Raw genomic sequence first — 15,920 nt, 5'->3', positions numbered from 1 at the left:
GACCGCTTTCTATATTTACCCCTTTCACTTTTATCGTCTTTTCCCATCCCCGTTCTATTTTGCATAACATGCAAAGCTATCAACACATTCATAAACATTCTTCGGCTTCAGTGATGAGTGAGTTATGAAAAAGCAGCGTAGTGACTGCATGAGTCACCGTGCACAACCTATGCACGTAACACCGCCCTTAACGTCATTTGTTATGAAACAAGATGGATTTTTTTATCTTAAATGTATTATTTTGTATTTATTGAACTAGAAGCAGCTGTGTGGATTATGTGTTGTCATTAGACTTTTAAGATGCATCTAATGTCTTTCTGATGACTCTGTCCCTGCACTTTTCGAGGGCTTAAGTGCGTAGGCAAGTTCCTGATGAGTGTTGGGACGCACATGCGGGGGCTTGGTGACTGGAGATCGAGGGTATCCCTCTCAACCAGAGTGTTTGCAGCTTTTTCGCCCCCTGAAAAGGAGGGATAAAAGAGGAAGATTGCTCTCTTCTCTTCCTCCCACCAGTGACTCACTACTGGAGGCAGGAGGGGAGCGGGCGAGAAGAGGGGAAGAAAGACACATAAATAATTGCTAGATGGGAAGACGCAATGAAATTGACTTTGATGGTGGGGGTTCCTCCGAGAGTTAAAGTTTGTCTAGTTAGTGTTGCTCGCTTAGGCGTTTAGCCTTGAGGTATTACTATTGCTCATACCTAGTTGGGGATTTTAACAAACTCTTATCCCAAATTATTAAACTTTAATATGAATCTCTAGCATATAGGAAGGAGAGGTAAACGTTTGTGACTTGAGCCAGTAAGTAACCACGTAGCAAAGCTCTAAAAACACTTCTTAGCTTCGTGGTGCCAATAGTGGCAAGCGCCACTCACATTTTGTTCAGGAAGTGTCAAATCAGTATTTGTCAAACAGCTTGTTTTCAAAGAGCTGCACTTAGGCTGATTTATTCTTATCTTGCAAAAAGTACCATGGTTTTACCATCCGAGACAAGCACTGTACTATAGTTCTTTTTAAAACGTTTCTGAGTAGGTTTATTCTTATCTTGTAAAAAAGTTCCATTGTATTATCATGGATTTGGGATTTGGCACAATGGTTATACTGGTTTCTTTTTTTTTAACATAACTCTCATAGTAATACCATGGTATTCTGCGAAGTACTGTTTAAATACTATAGTATCAGTTTAACATGTTAATGTTATATTTTTAACATATTATTTATATTTGTAACCATGATGCTGTTATGGTTTTTATTCATATTTTGAATTTATTTATATATTTCATTAGTCTTCATTTTACGTTTTGTTTAATTTCTTAGTAATGTTATGTGCTTACGTCATTTTTTTTATATTACTGAATTTTTTTCAGTTTGAATTTTCCTCTATTTGCAGTTTTTCATCTAATATATATATTTGACGTTATTTCAGGTTTATTTCAATTAACAAAATGTTTTCAGTTGTTTTAGTTCACAATAATAACTCTGCATCTTATTAAAAGTGCAATGGTATTACCTTATTTTTTACCATTAAAGTCTTTTACAAAGTACTTATTTTCGCTGTACTGCAAATACTCACTATACTGCTTCATCATACTTTTCATAGGGGCTTTTTGTAGCTCGTGTATGTGCAATTTTGTGATACGTAATTAATCTACTGAGAAATGTGCATTATTTTGATCTCTCAATTCTTATTCGTCATTTTGTTTGTTGTATATATAACGATAGCGCCACTGCGGTGATTCATGCCGTTATGTATTCCAGCCCATTCATTTGCATGACATCCAAGTAGATTTGATCCTCCAAAAGAGCTCAATTTGATCTTAACACAGACCCCACAAACACACACTGCTGTTGTGAAGGAGGGAGGAAGGAAAAACAAATGAATGAGTGAGAGTGAATGAGCAGTAGAGAGAGTTATTGAAAAAAGAGCAGCACCCTCCTCCTCGCTCGCGCTCGCTCTGCCTGCAATCATTGAGAAAAAATTTCAAAAGAGCACAGCATTAGAATTCAGACTGCATCCTCCACACAGCGGCAGACTTACACATACACACACACACACATCTACACATATACTCCCCTGTGAATGGACCGTCTCTGACTCATCTCTCCTTGGTGATTCATCTCCTCCTCCGGACCCCGCCCGCCTTCACTGCCCTGCACTTCACACCCAATCACAGCCCACCGGGGTGACGTGACACGCCGCAGTGTGTGTTTGTGTGTGTCTGTTGTGTGGTGACATGCAGTTACCATTGAGGCAGCGATACACGAAACACTCTTTGTCACTTCGGTCAGTCACAGACCCTAGCTGGCCTTTCCTTCTCATTAAAAACCCCCCACCTACGTCCTTGTGTGTGAGAATGCCTCTGCTTGTCTGCCAGAGTGTCTTGAATACAAATTGAGCCCCCGTCACCTGCCATAGTGAGTGAGACAGATGCTGCATGGCTTTAGCGTCTCGAATAAAGAGGGAGTTGGCATGAAAAAAGCAATTGTGAAAATTTGTGTGTGCTGGCATACCTTCAACCTCAAGGTCTCATGCAAGAAAAAAAAAGAACAACTAGAATGAATCCCATCATCCCGCATGTGCTTCCATCGCATGTTGTCCTGCATCAGCGGCTGTTTCGCTGCTCATACACACACATTCATTCCGCTCATCTGATATAGAGCTGGAGACTTTTGAGTAGATTTTTGGCAAATGTTTGCTGAGCTTCTTTAGTGAGATGGTCCAGACCGTGTGCTTGAACTGATGTTTAGTCTGCTATGATCTTAACTTACTCTTTGCACACATACTCCAGTGTTATTTTAGTATTATTTATATATGATTACAATGTTTAATAATATTTTGAATTAGATTTTTTTTTCATATTTAGGTTTTCATTTTAATTTTAGCACTTTTGGCAATTTTATTAGTTTTTATTTTTTATTTTTTTTTTAGATATTTCTATTTTAACTTAAAGAATTTATATGAACTTAACTTTAGTTATTTATTTGAACTTCTAAATTTATATTTTTTTTTAGTTTTAGTTATTTTAATTACTTCAACTTGAACTTATTTGAGCTAATTGCCAAGGAAATATTGTTGTTTTAGTTTTGTAAGTTTAAGTTTTTTTTATTTTTATCTTGTATGAAAAATCTAATAAAATAAAATTCAAATTTTATTTCATCTATTTACTTCATTGTGTCATTTTATTTTATTTTAATTATTGAAAATGATCTTGGCTGGTGCCCTTTTCAAACACTTTGGCATGACTTAACTCCAAAACAAAAACCAAAGGTTTTTAAAAAAAAAAGAAGGAAAGTTAAAAAAAAAAAAAAAAAAGTTTATTGAATTGAATTACATTAAAAGTAGTTAATTGCGAAGTAAATGAAGCCCAACTGAATTGTATTCACTACTTGTACTTAATAAAACTAACTGAATTAAACCGTACTGAACAGAACCGATTCAAAATGTACTAAACTGAAATGACCTGAATTAAATGGTGCCACTGAATTCATGATGTTTGTGTGCTCTTTCCGCAGTATTTGGACCAGCAGCATGTGCAGCAACTGAATGTGTTCCAGGCCTCTCTGTCTATCACGGGAATGCCCCACAGACCCCTGGGAAGGGCACAGTCGTCCCCTGTCACTTCTAGTCTTAAAGGAGCGCCCCTGAACGAGGTGCCCATTAAGCATCTCTTCACGACAGGTACACTGCTCCGTTGTCCATCAGTCACAGAGTGGAGAATTGATCTAAAAGACAATATGCGTAGTGGATTAAACTCAGTTCATGTTTCGTCGTATTTGTACTCAGGGTGGGACTGATCCTGGGATTGATAGGCTTGCTAGATTTTTATTTGTAATAATCTCTTCGCTCTATCTCTCTGCAGGGCTGGTGTACGACACCTTCATGCTAAAGCACCAGTGCATATGTGGGAACACAAACATCCATCCCGAACACGCCGGTCGCATTCAGAGTGTTTGGTCCAGGCTACAGGAAACAGGGCTGCTTGGTCGCTGTGAGGTGAGTGCGCCACCTGCTGGAAGGGTCAGACAAATAAATAATATTTTCAGCAAGGATGCATCAAATGTTACTGTAAAGACATTTACAGTGTTACAAAAGATTTCTATTTTAAATAAATGCTGCCATTTATACTTTCTGTGCACCAAAAAATGCCTGAAAAAAGGGTTTTCAACATTGATAATGATGATAAAAGTTTATTGAGCACAAATCAGCATATTAGAATGATTTCTGAAGGAACACGCAACACTGTATACTGGAGTAATAATGCTGAAAATTCAGCTTTGCATCACAGGAATAAATTACATTTTAAAATACATTAAAATAGGAAATATTTATTTAAAGTTCTAATAATACTTTGCAATATTACTTTTAATAAATGCAGCCTAGCTGAGCATAAGAGACTTATTTAAACATTTTAAAAAGTCTTACTGATCCCAAACTTTTGAATGGCAGTGTACAAAATTGTTAAATATTTTTCAGCATCATGTTTTATAATCGAAGATTATTTAACCAATCATGTAGTGGTCAAATTTAATATCGCTATATAAATGTAAGGAATTATTATTAAAACTAGAACCAAGACGTTCACACACAACGCATATTATTGCATTTTCTACAGGGACGTCTATCACCGTTGCACTCGTGTCTCACACAAGAGAGCCGCATGTTTAGAAAACCATGTAAAATTAACATAACTTTTATAAAACATGTCTTGAGACTTTATGGCAGTTTTTCCCCATCCCACTGCATCTCATGTTCTTAAAAGAAAAAAGTAGGCTACTCTTTGTGATTGGTTTTCAGTCCTTAGTATTAAAATATACATTCTTACATGATACTGGTTGTTTCTAATTGTTTAAGCAATGTATTTAATTATATATGGTTTATAGAAATTATTTTAAACATTATGCATAGTCTTGTTTGTTATTGCTTTGAAAGAAAGGTACTATTTTGCTCTATGCGCCCTCTTGTGGCCTCAGGAGAGAAGCCAAAAGCTTTTTTTCCCCCCTAACAGAAATGATGCCTTTTAAATTTGAATATAATTTTTAGTACAAATAATATTTTGGTACAAAATTTGAATTGTTTTTCAGCCAATTTGACAGCCCTACTACACAATTTAGAGTTCAGTGAGCGAAAACATGAAAATAGCATTAGATTTTAAACATAATTTATAGTGAGACTGAACCAAATTGATTTTAAAAATGTTTGATCACAGATAAAATATCATAGAAGAATCATGTAAATTCATTTGGTGATTCATAGACGTTAATGTGACTTAATGTGTTTCTGTGTTTGTTTGTGTGCAGAGGATCAGGGGAAGGAAGGCCACGCTAGATGAAATCCAAACTGTGCATTCTGAGTATCACACGCTGCTCTACGGCACCAGTCCACTGAACCGACAGAAGCTGGACAGCAAGAAACTTTTAGGTGTGTTTTAGTGGCTCTCTGTTGTGATGTAGGTAGTTGCTTCTGTCTTGATTTTAGGACACCAAAAGAGGATTCTCCTCCTAGTACACCATCCACAAAAAGCTTCCCTTGCTTGCTTCCAATCTGATGGCTTGCTTAAGCAAATCTCCTTTGACAGACGCCTAGGCTTTTTTTAGGTTCTAGACATTTGCCCACCCCCGCTTCTGAGTCATCAGCGAAGTGTGTGTGTGTGCAATTGTGTGTGTGTGTGTGAGGGTGAGAAGGTTCAGCTGTGGACAGAGTTGCCATCACTCCACCACCTCCACTTTTATGTGAGACACACTTTTAAGAAGTGCAGGCTGTTTTGACCTTGAGTGCTCTTTGTAGAACAGCGAGACAGATGATGGTTGCGTCAGCGTCATCCAATGAGCATCCTTGAGACTAAATTAGCATAGCCAATTATGCCATTAACTGAATAGATAATGTTGGAACAACAGATGTGGGCCTAAACACAACACTCCTTCAGATCAGCTTCTGATTTGCCTTTTTTGTTTATTTTCTAGGTCCAATAAGTCAGAAAATGTATGCTGTCCTACCATGTGGAGGCATTGGGGTACGTTTTGTCCGTTCATCTGTGCAGTCATCACACTTCTTTAATAAAGAATGAAAAGGCATTCATAATGTATGTAACTGTACATTGGAGGTATTTCCCAACAAAACAGAATATTCTGGCAAATAATGTAGGCAGGAATTTGTCCGTTGGGATTTGTTTGGATTGTGAAAGTAGGCAATGGTGTTATTAGTTATATTAATTTTGTCCTTGACTGTGCAACCTTACTTACATTTGGTATTTGGTTATTATTTGTAGTAGTATTTAGATATTTAATATTTTTTAATAATGTAACATCATCATTATTATTATAATTATTAGGATTGTGCCGAAAGATGTTAGTATTGTGTATCGACGATAGTCAGAGATATCGCCTGTGGCAGATATCAAGACGATTATTATTATTATTATTATTATTGCTGTCAAACGATTAATCGCGATTAATCGCATCCAAAATAAAGGTTTTTGTTTACATAATATATATGTGTGTACTGTGTATATTTATTATGTATATATAAATACACATGCATGCATATATATATATATATATATGTATGTGTAAAATGTTACATTTATATATTAAATATATTTCTATATATATATGAATATAAATATATACACGTAAATATTTTTTAAATATATGCTGTATGTGTGTGCCTTTATATATACATAATAAATATACACAGTACACACATAAATTATGTAAATAAAAACTTATTTTGGATGCGATTAATCGCGATTAATCGTTTGACAGCACTAATTATTCTTATTATTTTGATCAGGCTAGTATTATTATCTAATTAATATTAGGGCTTATTTGTTCCATCATACTACTTTTTACGCATTTTTACAGTGTTGCTTGTTATAACCAATCACACACGATTCCGTTGAGTTCACGAATGCAATGGCCAATCAGAGCCGTTCAGATTAGTCATTGCTGAAATAGCGATAGGAGTTTTGTTCATTGCGTGTGCGCTGACTGAATTCTGCTCACTCGCAAATTCTCTAATCATAAACAACAAAGTGCAAATGCACGTGCAATGAAAGCATAAGAGATTTATTCATCATGCAATGTAGATAGCTTCACTGATTATAGCGGGAATCAGTGATGATGTTCTTTGGTAATGTAAATGTTCTTTGCTTTTCTGTAGCTGCTGTTTGAATAACTGAGGAAATGTAAGCATTATAATTAGTAACTTACAGTGTTTTTAAATTGTTAGCATGTTAAATTCAAATTCAGTCATATATTTTGACATGGCATCCATATACTTGACTAAAAGTCGATTACACCAGCATTAGGCTTCTTTTAGCCTTACCCTGGAGTTGGTTCATTCTCTGGCCATGAAACTTAGTAAATAATTAAATAAATTAGCAATATTAATATTGTGTATCGGCGATCTCACAGGCTGACGATAGGACGATATGACTTTGGAGCATATCGCCCAACACTATTATTATTATTATTATTATTATTACATTAGATTATAGATTATAATAAATATGTAGATTATAAAAAAATAAAACAAACATTGTTGTTGTTGTTATCAAAGTATAATATAAAAAACAAAAAATTATTATAACATCAAAACATTATTATTATTATTACTATTATCATTAGTATTACTATTATTAAATGTTTCATCTGAATTTAAGTAAATTAGCATTGTTATTGTTTGTTATTGTTTGTTGATTGTAGTACTTTATATACATTATAAATTATAATACATGTACAGATATATATACTGTACACTATAATAAAATAAAACATCCAATTAATAATCATTATTATTATTATGATATTAAAATAAAACAGTACCTTTAAATAATAATGTTTTATAATATATAATTTTTTTCTTCTTATTATTAAATGTTTCATCTTGTTTTAAATAAATTATCATTATTATTGTTAGGTTAGATTGTAATATATACATTATATATAATAACTATACAGATATATAGTTTATAATAAAATAAAACGTCTAAATAATAATCATTGTTATTAGTATTACTAAAGCATAATATTACAATAAAACAAAACTTTTAAATAATAATAATAATGTTTTATAATATATATTAATTATATAAATAATAATAATAATTCAATTGCAATAAAACCATGGACATTTATTAAGGTAAATAGGACCAGTTCACCCATTTGTGGCAGTATTCAACATGATTTAATGGTCTGTAGGTGGACAGTGACACCGTGTGGAACGAGATGCACTCGTCGGGTGCCGTCCGGATGGCGGTGGGCTGCGTCATTGAGCTGGCATTCAAAGTTGCTGCTGGAGAACTGAAGGTTCAAATTTATTTCTCTTACCACAGCTTCATGTTTAATTGATATTCTGATATAAATATTCAGTGCTTACATTATATCACATCTCTTACGTCGTCCTCACCTCCCTTCTCTTCTGTTTTTGTTTCATGGAAAGAACGGGTTTGCAGTGGTCCGTCCTCCTGGTCATCACGCGGAGGAATCAACCGCCATGTAAGTAGTCTGTGGAAAATATTTTATTAAAAAAATATTTGAGTGCATCATGGAAAGTTGTTAATTCATCATATTCACTCTACATAAAGTAACAAAATGCATTTTAATGATTCATATGAGGGCTTTTATGTCTTGGTGTGAGTTTTGTGTTATCTAGATGGATAAATCATTTATGTGTGTTCACATGAATAACCGTCCACTGCTCTGTGTGTATCTTGGCAGGGGTTTCTGTTTCTTCAACTCAGTGGCCATCACTACCAAACTCCTGCAGCAGAAACTCGGGGTGGGCAAGATCCTGATCATAGACTGGGTGAGTTTTTAGGAGCGGCTCATGATGTTACAGTCCACTTGTGACAAGCAATATTATTGTACTCATTCAGTTTAGCTGATTTTACAGAAAAAAAGATTTTTTTTGTTAATAGAACAGCAAAGAACAAAACCAGACTAGACTCAGTGTTACAAAACTGCCTTCCAATCCTTTTCATAGGATATTCACCATGGTAACGGGACCCAGCAAGCCTTCTATAATGACCCCAATGTGTTGTACATTTCCTTGCACCGTTATGACGATGGCAACTTTTTCCCAGGCAGCGGAGCTCCTGAGGAGGTAACAACATTTCACTCACTGTGGGAATAGTGGCCTCCTGCAGTCACATGACCAAAATTGTCTTTTATTTCTAACTGACCGTCTCATGGGCTCATCTCTAGGTGGGTGTAGGTCCAGGAGAGGGCTTTAATGTCAACATTGCCTGGACAGGTGGAGTGGAGCCACCTATGGGTGATGTGGAGTATCTAACTGCCTTCAGGTGAGATCTGCACTTCCTGTCTGTCAGAGAGAATTAGAGAAAATGTAAGAAAGTGAAGTGACATAGGGCCAAGTATGGTGACCCATACTCGGAATTCGTGCTCTGCATTTAACCCATCCAACATGCACACACACAGCAGTGAACACACACACACCGTGAATACACACACAGCAGTGAACACACACACACCGTGAATACACACACAGCAGTGAACACACACACACCGTGAACATACACCCAGAGCAGTGGGCAGCCATTTATGCTGCGGCGCCCGGGGAGCAGTTGGGGGTTCGGTGCCTTGCTCAAGGGCACCTCAGTCGTGGTATTGAGGGTGGAGAGAGCGCTGGACATTCACTCCCCCCACCTACAATCCCTGCCGGCCCGAGACTCGAACCCGCAACCTTTGGATTACAAGTCCGGCTCTCTAACCATTAGGCCACGACTTCTTAAACAAAATGCAAAATATAGCCCCACTTTCAGCGTTAAAAATGTTTTTTAAACCCCATGAAATGGCTTTCCTGTAGCTCAAATAGTAGAGCATGGCGCTAGCAACGCCAAGGTCATGGGTTCGATTCCCAAGGAAAGCAAGAGCTGATAAAATGTAAAAACTGTAACTTGAATGCAGTTTAAGTCGCTTTTTTGTCTGCTAAATGCATAAATGTAAATGGTGTGAGGATTTTTTTTTTTATATAATATACATTTTATTATAATATATATATATATACACACACACACACACACACACACACACACACACACACACACACACACACACACACAAACACACACCGGCGCTCAAAAGTTTGGAATCAGTAAGATTTTCAATGTTTTTTAAAGAAGTTTATTCTGCTCATCAAGGCTTATCTATTTGATCAAAAATACTATTTTGTGAAATATTATTGCAATTTAAAATAACAATTTTCTATTTTAATATACTTTAAAATATAATTTATTTCTGTGATCAAAGCTGAAATGTCAGCATCATTACTCCAGTCTTCAGTGTCACATTATCCTTCAGAAATCATTCTAATATACTGATTTATAATCAATGTTGGAAACCGTTGTGCTGCTTCATATTTTTTGGGGGCCTGTGATATTTATATATATATATATTTAACAGCATTTATTTAAAAAATAAATGTTGTGTTACAATATACAATGCTATTCAAAAGTTTGAGGTGAGTACAGTTTTTCTTTATTTATTTTTTTAAAGAAATTAATGTTTTTATTCAGGAGGGATGTATTAAATGAATAAAAAGTAATAGTAAAGACTTACATTGTTAGAAAAGATTTCTATTTTGAACAAATGCTGCTCTTTTTAACTTTGTATTCATCAAAGAATCAATTGAAAAAAGTATCACAGGTTCCAAAAAAAAAAACAATATGAAGCAGCACAACAGTTTCAACACTCATAATAAATCAGCCTATTAGAATGATTTCTGAAGGATCATGTGACCCTGAAGACTGGAGCAATGATGCTGAAAATTCAGCGCTATGTCACAGAAATAAATTCTATTTTAAAGTATATTAAAATAGGAAACCGATATTAGAAATTGCAATAAGATTTCACAATATTACTGTTTTTTTCTCTATTTTTGATCGAATAAATACAGCCTTGATGAGCAGAAGAGACTCCCTTAAAAAACATTACAAATCTTACTGATCCCAAACATTTGAGCGGTTGTGTGTGTGTGTGTGTGTGTGTGTGTGTGTGCATGTTTATGTGGTTTATGAGGACACAAATTTGTATAATGACATGGGTATGACAGAGGTATTACAATATGAAGGTGGTTTATGAGGTCACTGCCTATATCCCCGTAATTCAAAAGACTTAAAAAACATACTAAATGGTGTTTTTTTGAAAATCTAAAAATGCACAAAGTTTCCTGTGAGGGCTAAGTTTAGGTGTAGGGTTGGTGTAGGGCAATAGCACACACAGTTTGTTCAGTATAAAAACCATTACGCCTATGGAGAGTCCCCATAAACCACAAAAACCAACGTGTGTGTGTGTGTGTGTGTGTGTGTGTAATATAAGTAAATGACAAAAGCAAAAATTATTTATTATTATATAATATTATTCATTTTACATATATATATATATTTTTTTTAATTTAGCTTTTTTTTAGAGGCAGGACATCAAAGCGATTGCTCTTTAAAAATGTATTAAGTTAGTTTCTGGAGTACACTTGAATAAAGATGTTGTCTCATGGGGGTCTGTGCACATCTTTTGTAAATCAGAGTCTTGCTGTCTGTGCGCTTGCAGAACGGTGGTGATGCCCATAGCCAATGAGTTCTCCCCGGATGTAGTGCTAGTGTCAGCTGGTTTTGACGCTGTGGAGGGCCATCAGTCCCCCCTGGGTGGATATAATGTCACCGCCAAATGTGAGTTTGCTGTTTCTCTGTTTCCACTACCAGAGATCAGATGGCACAACCGCTGTTTGTACCCCTTGATTGCATAGATGGGTTGCATTATACACAAATGCATTTATTTATTTATTTGAACTTGGACTACCTCAGTTGTTCTGGGTCATTGCTTTTGGGGAGCAGTAAATATTAGTGTCACACTGTTTGTACAACTAGACCAATAGAATGATAGTCTTTTTCACTGTTAACCTACATTTCTGTAAAAATTGGGGGCGTTAAGGTTTGCTGAAGGCTTCTGAGTTTGTTTATAGATCATAAATTACCCAGCATGCTCCTGGCTCTCTGCGTAGGTTTCGGCCATCTCACTAAGCAGTTGATGAAGTTGGCTGGCGGCCGTGTGGTTTTGGCGCTGGAAGGAGGTCACGACCTCACCGCCATCTGTGATGCATCCGAGTCCTGCGTGGCTGCATTGCTTGGAGACGAGGTGCCCGTCATTCATTCACACATATCTGAACAGTACATGATGTTATTATATTTGAGCTGCATAACTCAGTGCTTCTGTTTTAACCACTTATGTTCTGTTTTGGGGTCCCAGTTATAAAACAAAAGGTTAAAGTAATATTTGGTTTTAATTAGGCCAGATGAACATATTTGAACAATTTGCAGGGTAAATAACAAATAATTTTCAAAATTAGTGTTATTATTTTTACACATACATTATTAAAGTCTCTGGGACCCTCAACATAAAAACAGCAAGGTCAATATCAGCAGAACATGACTTTTTAATAGTGTTCCTATTTAAAAAATTTGTTTATTTATTTTATTTTTCATGTTTTTTTGTGTGTTGCAGTTGGATCCTCTACCACTGACGGTGCTTCAGGAGAAACCATGTCCAAAAGCCACAGCCTCTCTAGACAGGGTCATTGAGATTCAGAGTAAGTGAAACTGAAGGAAACTTTTAGCGCAGATGCTTTTATCCAAAACAACTTACAAATGAGGACAATAGAAGCATTTAAACCAACAAAAAAGCAATTGCTCAAACTCTATTTTAAGGTCCAATTCTCTCTATTAACAAACCATTAACTATGACTTTTGTCTCAATAAACTCATAATTTGTTGCTTGTTAATAGTAAGGTAGTTGTTAAGTTTAGATATTGGGTAGGATTAGGGATGTAGAATACTTTCATGCAGAATATGTGCTTTATAAGTACTAATAAACAACCAGTGTGTTAATAATAGGCATGCTAATAAGCAACTAGTTAATAGCGAGAATTGGTCCCTAAAGTGTTACCGAGCAATAATATGAAAATGGTGTGACAAGTCTTGATTAGTCTAATGCAGTACACGTAGCATAAATAATAAAAAGAAAACAAGTACACTGTAAAAACAATTCCGTGGTGGTTACAAAATAATTCTGGCAGCTGTGGTTTCCAGAAACATTTTGTAAAAAATACTGAAAAACTGTAAAATTTACAGTATAAAACTGTAATTTACAAACAGGGAAATTCACTAAATTCAACAACACACACTGCTATTAAAATCTGTTTTGTACCTTTAACATACTGACAACCACCATAATAATGCAGGTGGTAAAAGAGAAAGCCACATGAAGAATCAAAGCTCATCACAGGTAGCTTCACCACAAGCAGAAGTATATACTAATATATAGAAGGTGCACAGAGTCATTCACGCAAACACAAAACACCATTGTGGTAACACACATGATACTTAAATAATGCAATAAACTTTCATTAAACAACAGATGTAACATAACGCCCAAACACACATAACTGATAACAAAAACTATTAAAAAACATGATTATTTAAACAAAATACTTTCAAATGTGGAGTGTCACGCAGGGAATTCTGGGAATATTAGTTTACAGTTTTTGACTGTAAATTATACATGGATTTGTTATTTTTACTTCTAAAAACTGTACAATTAACAGCATTTTACTGTAAAATGACATGAAATGTCTGGTTCGATCTTTTACAGTGTTTCCCTGTATATAGTACAGGAACAGTTTTTGTCAGTAGCGTTTTTACAAAATTTTACAGTTAAAATTACACTTATTTTTTACAGTGTAGATAGAAAAATAATAGAGAATAATAGTGTTAGAGGGTCAATTTTTAAAAAATAAATACAAGGAAACAAGTCAAAAGAATAGAGAACGCTAGTGTTAGAATAAAATTAAATAAAAAAGAAAACAAGTAGAGTGCAAGTGTTATAGGGTTAAGTTTTTGTTTTTAATTATTTAAGTATTTTTCTTTACGTATTAATTTCTATATCCATTCATTCATTTATTCATTATTTTACTTCATATGAAATTGTATTAAATATCAGTATTGTGGTAATGGATTTATTCAGAAATGTCTTCAATGGACATTTTTAAAAAAACATTTTTTCCTAGAAGTTCTGTTATAAATTATTTTTAAAGATCTTTTATCAATTATTTGTGGTTTTCTGTAAAGCTTATTTGTTTATTGTGCTGGCGTGGCATTTATATTTTCCTTTTTCACTTTAAATGTAAAGTTTTAGTAATTGTGTTGTGTGTTCTTGTGATTTTTATAATTTAATATTGTTAGAATTTTCAAACAAAAATTTTTATATTTTCAGTTATGTTTTTTTTTTTCAAGTTTTGATTTTTAGTTTCAGTTTTAGTTTAATAACTCTGTCGTTGGGGTCTTGATGACGTAACGATCTTTATCATGGTTTATCTTCTCGTGGTCTGTAGGTAAACACTGGATGTCTCTGCAGAGGTTGGCTCCTACAGTGGGTCAGTCTCTACTGGACGCTCAGAGATGGGAGAAGGACGAGGCAGACACTTTGACCGCCATGGCCTCTCTCACTGTGGACAACGATCAGCAAAAGACCTCCACAGAAACCAGCAGGTACTGCACCTCCACAACCTGCTGTCCGCTGTTATGTAGACTCTCTAATTTAACCCTTCATTAACTATCAACCAATCACTCCTTCCTCAGATCAGCAGAGGAGCCGATGGAGGAGGAGCCTGTGTTGTAGAAGAGCAAGTACAGTGCATCACTGCTCCAACCTTCTTGTCCACGCGTGCTCGGCACTGGTCACCCTGACGTCACGCCTCATGTTCCTCCTCCCAGCTCTTTGATTGGTTCCCTCGGTCCTTCACTCATTTCCAGGTGCTTGACTGACACGTTCACAGCCCACCCGCTTTCGCTTTTCTGAGGTTAAAGCATAGCAAACTGTTGCCGAAAGGGGACGACAAGGCATGATGAGTAATTACAGGACCACTCCAATGAGGGTTGCGCAGCTGGACCGGCCGAACAATGCAGTGCTCTTCCGAGAGAGGCCTTTGATTTAATTTTCTCATTGTATTGGACTGAGGACGTCAAGAAGAAAATGCAAAAAAAATCAGAAGAGGAGGAAGGGAAAAACAACGCGACAGCACAGGGATGTTGTCGCTCAGAGGGCCGCGAAAAGCTTTGTTTTCTGTACAAAGTATATGTACAAAGTTCCAAAAAAAGCCAACAAGCAGCAAAAATACTTCAGCACAAAACACTCATATACACTCATTCACAAGCAACACGGTTCCCAAAAGAGGAACCTGCTGTGTCGAAACACCTTTTGCAGACAAGTATACTCATTTACACCGTACCGTGTCGATTTTTTGGTATACTTGTTCATCTGTATAATAGCCTGTTATGAAAAGCACACAAACATATGAGAACTATTAAGTATATAATATACATGAATATACATACATACACTATATATATATATATATATATATATATATATATATATATATATATATATATATATATATATATATATATAATATATATGTAGGTTTGTGTGCCGTATACACATTTGAACATACAAAAAAATATATATAAGTACTTTATATCCCCTATGGAACATTTTCTTATCAGCTGTGGTTGTACATTCAGTAAAAGAGCCTGCAGACTTTTATCCAGAAGTGGAAGAACTGTGGTTAGCCCTTTTTCCCAGAAGCATTTCTTTTCTCTCGGAGAAAACAGTACTTTTTTGGAATACACGGCTTTGCTATTACATACTCGCCCATAAACGCAACCCATCCGTTTTACGACAAAGGTGTAAAATACGAAGAGAGGATTTTCAAAGCGTCCATCTCGACCTTCGGTGGAGAACAAGGACTGACGCGTTGTGGTAATGTCTCCAGAAAGACTTTTTTTCCAAGAACTTGGTGCCTTTTATACTAAGGAAAACATTTGACAACACCAATACTTAACGAATCGA

General features: G+C 35.5%; 1 protein-coding gene across 3 annotated transcripts in view; it reads left to right on the top strand.

Moving 5' to 3' along the window:
- The window catches only part of LOC306868906 (histone deacetylase 5-like), a gene marked incomplete at its 5' end in the record, with an annotated part of 82,017 nt that extends 66,841 nt beyond the window's left edge, over positions 1–15,176 (top strand). For all 3 annotated transcript variants that reach the window (XM_079415374.1, XM_079415373.1, XM_079415372.1), the window contains 14 exons: positions 3,513–3,678; positions 3,860–3,993; positions 5,298–5,418; positions 5,961–6,010; positions 8,199–8,306; positions 8,440–8,495; positions 8,718–8,805; positions 8,983–9,102; positions 9,204–9,301; positions 11,565–11,683; positions 12,016–12,149; positions 12,516–12,600; positions 14,401–14,557; positions 14,648–15,176. In XM_079415374.1, the coding sequence (XP_079271500.1) occupies positions 3,513–3,678; positions 3,860–3,993; positions 5,298–5,418; positions 5,961–6,010; positions 8,199–8,306; positions 8,440–8,495; positions 8,718–8,805; positions 8,983–9,102; positions 9,204–9,301; positions 11,565–11,683; positions 12,016–12,149; positions 12,516–12,600; positions 14,401–14,557; positions 14,648–14,687 (1,476 nt within the window). In that variant the 3' untranslated portion in view covers positions 14,688–15,176. The remainder of the gene's footprint in view (positions 1–3,512; positions 3,679–3,859; positions 3,994–5,297; positions 5,419–5,960; positions 6,011–8,198; positions 8,307–8,439; positions 8,496–8,717; positions 8,806–8,982; positions 9,103–9,203; positions 9,302–11,564; positions 11,684–12,015; positions 12,150–12,515; positions 12,601–14,400; positions 14,558–14,647) is intronic.
- Between the last annotated feature and the right edge of the window lie 744 nt (positions 15,177–15,920).

Source organism: Barbus barbus (genome assembly GCF_936440315.1).
Source record: "Barbus barbus genome assembly, chromosome: 4".
Taxonomy (NCBI): Eukaryota; Metazoa; Chordata; class Actinopteri; order Cypriniformes; family Cyprinidae; genus Barbus; species Barbus barbus.
The sequence above is the reverse complement of the archived record's forward strand: the minus strand, read 5'-3'. Positions and strand labels throughout refer to the sequence as shown.